Source organism: Tupaia chinensis, unplaced genomic scaffold (assembly GCF_000334495.1).
Source record: "Tupaia chinensis unplaced genomic scaffold, TupChi_1.0 Scaffold000451_2, whole genome shotgun sequence".
Taxonomy (NCBI): Eukaryota; Metazoa; Chordata; class Mammalia; order Scandentia; family Tupaiidae; genus Tupaia; species Tupaia belangeri.
The window spans coordinates 2,496,579-2,502,659 of NW_006159958.1; the positions used below are offsets into that span (position 1 = coordinate 2,496,579).

At 61.5% G+C, this 6,081-nt stretch overlaps 1 protein-coding gene across 1 annotated transcript in view; it reads left to right on the top strand.

Annotated features, from left to right (window-relative positions):
* The window catches only part of KLHL40 (kelch like family member 40), a 15,972-nt gene that overhangs the window by 1,647 nt on the left and 8,244 nt on the right, over window positions 1–6,081 (top strand). The window contains 6 exon segments of the mRNA XM_006155400.1: window positions 119–476; window positions 479–1,056; window positions 2,352–2,459; window positions 2,589–2,746; window positions 2,922–3,107; window positions 5,786–5,932. Of these exon segments, the coding sequence (XP_006155462.1) occupies window positions 119–476; window positions 479–1,056; window positions 2,352–2,459; window positions 2,589–2,746; window positions 2,922–3,107; window positions 5,786–5,932 (1,535 nt within the window).

Consider the following 6,081-nt stretch of genomic DNA (forward strand, 5'->3'; position numbering starts at 1 on the left):
CCGGGACTGCGTGGTGCGCGTGGGCGAGCGCGAGTTCCCGTGTCACCGCTTGGTGCTGGCCGCCTGCAGCCCCTACTTCCGGGCGCGCTTCCTGGCCGAGCCGGAGGGCGCAGGCGAGCTGCGCCTGGAGGAGGTGTCCCCGGACGTGGTGGCCCAGGTGCTGCACTACCTGTACACGTCGGAGATCGCGCTGGACGAGGCGAGCGTGCAGGATCTGTTCGCAGCGGCGCACCGCTTCCAGATCCCCTCCATCTTCACCATCTGCGTGTCCTTCCTGCAGAAGCGCCTGTGCCTCGCCAACTGCCTGGCCGTCTTCCGCCTCGGCCTCCTGCTGGACTGCGCGCGCCTGGCCGTGGCCGCCCGCGACTTCATCTGCGCGCGCTTCACGCTGGTGGCGCGCGACAACGACTTCCTGGGGCTTTCGGCCGACGAGCTCATTGCCATCATCTCCAGCGACGGCCTCAACGTGGAGAAGGAGGTTGCGAGGGGGTGATGAGGGGGGCGGCCAGCGGCGACGCCCAGGCGCAGGCGGAGCGCCAGCGCGCGCTGCCCACCGTCTTCGAGAGCGTTCGATGCCGCCTGCTGCCGCGCTCCTTCCTGGAGAGCCGCGTGGAGCGCCACCCCCTGGTGCGCGCGCAGCCCGAGTTGCTGCGTAAGGTGCAGATGGTGAAGGACGCGCACGAGGGCCGCATCACCACCCTGCGCAAGAAGAAGAAGGACAAGGACAAGGAGGCCACCGAGGCCCGGGAGGCCGACAAGGACGCAGCAGGAGCTCCGGCAGAGGCAGACGAGGACGCCGAGCGTGTCCTCCCTGGGATCCTGAACGACACCCTGCGCTTCGGCATGTTCCTGCAGGACCTCATCTTCATGATCAGCGAGGAAGGCGCCGTGGCCTACGACCCGGCAGCCAACGAGTGCTACTGCGCCTCCCTCTCCACGCAGATCCCCAAGAACCACGTCAGCCTGGTGACCAAGGAGAACCAGGTCTTCGTGGCCGGCGGCCTCTTCTACAACGAGGACAACAAAGAGGACCCTATGAGCGCCTACTTCCTGCAGGTGCCTGGCCGGGCTTGGGAGGGGCCGGCTAGTCTTAAGGGCACTGGAGGGGGGGAGTGGGGGAGCAGCCCTGGGGCCCAGGGAGGGCTTTGTGTCTCCCAGAGAACGTAGACCAGGGACATTGACAACAGCCAATGAACAACCTGAAGGTGGAGCAGTTTCAGACAGCCACCAAAGAGGTGCATGAGGTTGCCGCTTCCGATTAGGGGGATCTTAGCCTCACCAGGCGCAGGTTGGAGACCCCAGCCCTGCACAGTGCGAATGAGGAGCAAGGTCCCTGGATTCTGGGCAGGGCCATGGCTGGAGCCACAGGGCCCCAGATACAGACCCTCTTGCCTTGTCCTCCCTTATCCAGAGGAGGACACTGAGGCCCAGGAGGGACTAGGACCGTGAAGGGGTTCATTTGTTGGGCTGCCCGGAAACTCAAGATGCATTTTTGCACAGAAAGATACATCATGACTTTCCCAACAACCGGACAGGTGGGGTGTGACTGTGGGACCCGGGGACGGATTCCTGAAGTCTGGCCATGTAGGGTCGAGCCTTGCCAGTGAGGAATTCGGAGACATTAAGGGGCAGGTGGACCCTGGAGTGGCAAGATGGGACAGATACAGGAAGGAGCCTGGACAGTGGTGTGGTCAGGGAGGCCCGACCAGTGGGAGGGCTCAGGGTGGCTTGGCAGCAGGGTTCTGCTCACAGGCCTTGGGGGGCAGCTGCACCAGTCAGCAGCTCAGCGCTATGGGCACATGGTCTGTTATCTCTGGACCCTTGTCGCTGGGGGCGGTACTCTTCCTGCTCGGGAAGGGCGTGTGAAGGTTAAGGGACCCGTCCCGCGCTCAGCACTCAGAAACCTTTCTGAGCAGATGAACACGGGGCTCTTTATTACAGGCTGTGGAAGGTCGGGGCTGTGCACTGGATTTAGGACTGGGTGGCTGAGGCTGTATTTAGAAGTGTCCCGGGCCATGGGATGGGGTGGGAGGGGGGCACAGGCAGCTCTCAGATCTGGAGTTGTCCTGGGAAAGGGTGAAGACCCAGCTGGACCTCCTCTCAGAGACCCCTCCTCCGCTGTGGCCATGGCACCCCACTGCAGTTCTATAATGGAGGTCTCTGGGCACCTCCTGGGGTTAGGGAGCTCGGCTGTGTGGCTGTGTGCAGGAAGGGCCCTGTCTCCGAGGGCAGCTTCCCGGCCGTCCTACCTGGCTCCCGACTCCTCTGAGACCCTGGGGTGGCAAGATCCGCTGGGCTGGGCCGGGCCGGGGGTCGAGGGTGGGCAGCTGACGGGATGCCTGGCCCCGCAGTTCGACCATCTGGACTCGGAGTGGCTGGGGATGCCGCCCCTGCCCTCGCCTCGCTGCCTCTTCGGCCTGGGAGAGGCTCTCAACGCCATCTACGTGGTCGGCGGCCGGGCAGAGGTGGGGTGAGGAGGGGCGTGAGGGTGGGACTGGCCGAGAGGCCCGGGGAGTTCCAGTAATGCATGGGGCACCCCAACGTGTGCTGGGTGGCGGGAATGCAGACAGGGCTGAGCACATCCTGAGCTGGGCGCCCGCCCTCCTCCACCCTCCCCTTCCCCTATCTGCTTCTCCAGGTCGTTCAAATGGGGGGAGTCGGACCCGCTGCCTTACGCCGTCTATGGCCACTCTGTGCTCTCGCATATGGACCTTGTCTACGTCATCGGTGGCAAAGGCAGTGACAAGTGAGGTTGGGCCCCGCGTGCCTAGGCAGGGGGTGGGATGGACCCAGACGCAGGGTCTCCCGGGGCTGCCCGGCCTGTGGGGAAGGTCTGCCCTGGCTGCCCCGGGAGGTGGCAAGGGTAGGGGTGGCTGTGCCCCTGCTCCCCCTACTCACTCGCCCCCCACTCCTCCCCACAGGAAGTGCCTGAGCAAGATGTGCGTCTACGACCCCAAGAAGTTCGAGTGGAAGGAGCTGGCGCCCATGCAGACCGCCCGCTCGCTCTTCGGGGCCACCATCCACGATGGCCGCATTTTTGTGGCAGCTGGGGTCACCGACACCGGGCTGACCAGTTCCGCTGAGGTGTACAACATCGCCGACAACAAGTAGGAGGCTCGCGAGCCCTGTCCCCACCGCCCCCAGGACAGCTGGTGGCTTTGAGCCTACGTCAGTCCCGTCTGTCTGTCCTAGCAGGAGCCAGACTGCAGTCTCAGCTGCTGGTTTGGGCATCAGCGCTGGGTTGTCCCTGTCCTGACCACAGCTGAAGTGGGGGTCAAGGTGGGACAAGGGTTATGACCTGCCTGGTCTGCAGGGTGCAACTCCAAGGCTGGGGTAGGGGGTGCCAGGGTCCTAACTCAGGGCCATAGCAGGCACTGCCCGTCCTGGAGGTCGGAAACGCAAAACAGCTGACCCCCTGATTTGGACTTGGCCAGCTGAACAGGTTGGGGATCTGAGCCGGGGGTGCCTCAGGCAAAGGGAGGCTGGACCCAAGGCAGTTGGGAGGAAAAGGTAGGGTCCTAAGGCCGTTGCTCCTAAGGATGGAGTGGAGGTGAAGGGAGGTGGGCTGGTGGGTGCTGGGCTGGGGAGGCGCTGAGCAGGGCCGAGGGACTTCATCCCCGGGGACAGGCTTTAAGCTCCCACGTGTCTCACTCTGGCGCCTATAGCAGCTGAGGCAGAGAGCAGATTAGGGGTTTCCTGAGGCAGGGAGGTCGGGGTTCAGCTGCAGCAAGAGCTGAAGCCTGGAATAAGGGTACCGCTGCTGGGCTGTGGGGATGCACCGCAGGAAGGTTCAGACCCGGCTTCTCATGCTGTGCTGGGCGTGTGAACATCCTGGGGGGCATGGTAAAATGCAGATTCTGGGGTCCAGCAGAAGGTGTAATGGTTACGTCGCTGGACTCCTCAGTTCAAGTCCTGGATCCAGCAACTTAAAACTCACACCAGGCGTGTGTGCGTGCGTGCCCAAGATCCCTAGTAGAGAATGGAGGAGAAGGGATTGTGGTGTGGCCATTCCCCCGGCGACTGATTTCTTACTTTCTGTCTCTCTCTGACTCTCTGGCGAGCACACACGTTCTATAGCAAACAAGCAAACAAACAGACAAACAAAAACTCCCTTAGAAATAAATGCAGGTTCTGATTCTCAGGTATGGGGAGGGCCCGACAATCTGTATTTCTAACAACCCCCCTGAATATGCTCATGCGGCTGGCCCAGGAACCACACGTTGAATAGCAAGGGCTTAGGAGATGGAAGAAACAGCTTAGCAGTGGACTGGATGTTGGGGTGAGAGAGAGAAACGTAAATTTTTTTTGGGGGGGGGAGGTTTTCACTATAGGGCGCGTGTGCTCGCCAGACAGACAGAGAGAGACAGAGGGACAGAAAGCGAGAAATCACCCCCCAGGGGGGATGGCCACACTGCAATCCCTTCTCCTCCATTCTCCTCTCGGGATCTTGGGCACACACGCACACGCGCCCGGCGTTTGTTTAAGCCACTGGGTCCGGGACGCGAACCGTGGTCGACTACGTGGGAGTCCAGCGACATAGCCATTGCGCTAACTGCTGGTTCCCAGAAGTAGATTTTTTTGAGTGATGATGGGAAGCCTTCTATTGGGACCACGGGAGGGACAGGGAGACAAGATGAAGGTGTGGATGTGGAGACAAGATTCGGATGTGTGGATGTGAGCTGCCTTGGAGTGTCCAGGAGGGCCACTGGGGCAGAGGGTTGAGCTAGAGAGAGAGAGAGAGAGATCTGGGGGTCAAAAACGCCTCAGAACATGCTCCTCAGGAGAGCGGTATGAGTGGAGAGTACAGAGGTCCAAGCCCTGAGGGACTGAGGGCATATGCATGCCCAGGAAGGAGTCTGAGCAGGTGAGACTGGAGAGGTCAGAGGTGAAGAAAGCCACGTCACGGCGTCTGGGCTGGTCACGTCTTGGCGAGGAGCAGCTCAGTGACCAGTGGCGGCATGTGCTGAAGGGTGCAGATTTCAAAGCTCTGCAGTAGCTGGGGCCTCAGTGAGCACAGATGAGGGTGAGGTAAGGCCCAACCGCAGGAGCCAGGGGAGCAAAGACATCTTTTTTTTTTTTTTTTTTTTTAGAGGTTTTTGCTATAGGGCATGTGCGCTCGCCAAAGAGACAGAGAGAGACAGAAAGTGAGAAGTCACCCCCAAGGGGGAATGGCGACACCACAATCCCCTCTCCTCTATTCTCCTCTCAGGATCTTGGGCACGCACGCACACACACCCAGCGTGTTTTAAGCCACTGGGTCCGGGACTCGAACCGTGGTCGACTACATGGGAGTCTAGCGACATAGCCATTGCGCTAACCGCTGGTCCTGGGAGTGAAGACATCTTGAGAAGAATCAGGCGTGAAGGGAGAGGAGGGGGTGGGGCAGGGGTGCAGAGGATGGGTGCTTACATGGCCACTGAGGAGCAAGAGGACTGTGACGCTGGAGCTAGAGTTAGCAGAAGAGAGTGTCCAGAGGAGGAGGGACGCTGGGAAGACCGTGGTGGATCCACTGGCAGGTTGGGTGGAATAGCAAGGGGATGAGGAAGAGGAGAGGGAGGCCAAGAGAATGGAGAAGGGAGTGAAGACCGGAGGGAAGGAGCAAGGGACAGTGGGCTGCTCTTAGCCCTGGGAAGGGCACTTGGCAGGCGCTTCTGACAGCTGGAAACCAGGAGGCCATGCTGAGTGCGGAGCCTGGGATTTGCATTCCGTGGGGTGCTGTGGAAGCGGTGGGCTCGAGTGTGGTGCAGAGGCCCCCGGGGTAATGCACGTCTCCCCCGCACCCCAGGTGGGCACCCTTTGAGGCCTTCCCACAGGAGCGCAGCTCGCTCAGCCTGGTCAGCCTGGGGGGCACCCTCTACGCCATCGGCGGCTTTGCCACACTTGAGACTGAGTCCGGAGAGCTGGTTCCCACGGAGCTCAATGACATCTGGAGGTAAGCCCAGCCCAGGAGGCCAGGGGACTCAGGAGCAAGCGTGATGCACCACAGGCCGGTGGCACGTCACTGGGGGCAAAGCTGATCCCTTTCCAGGGGGTCCAGGGCAGGAACAGCAGATACGCAGAAGCTACGTGGCACCATGCCCC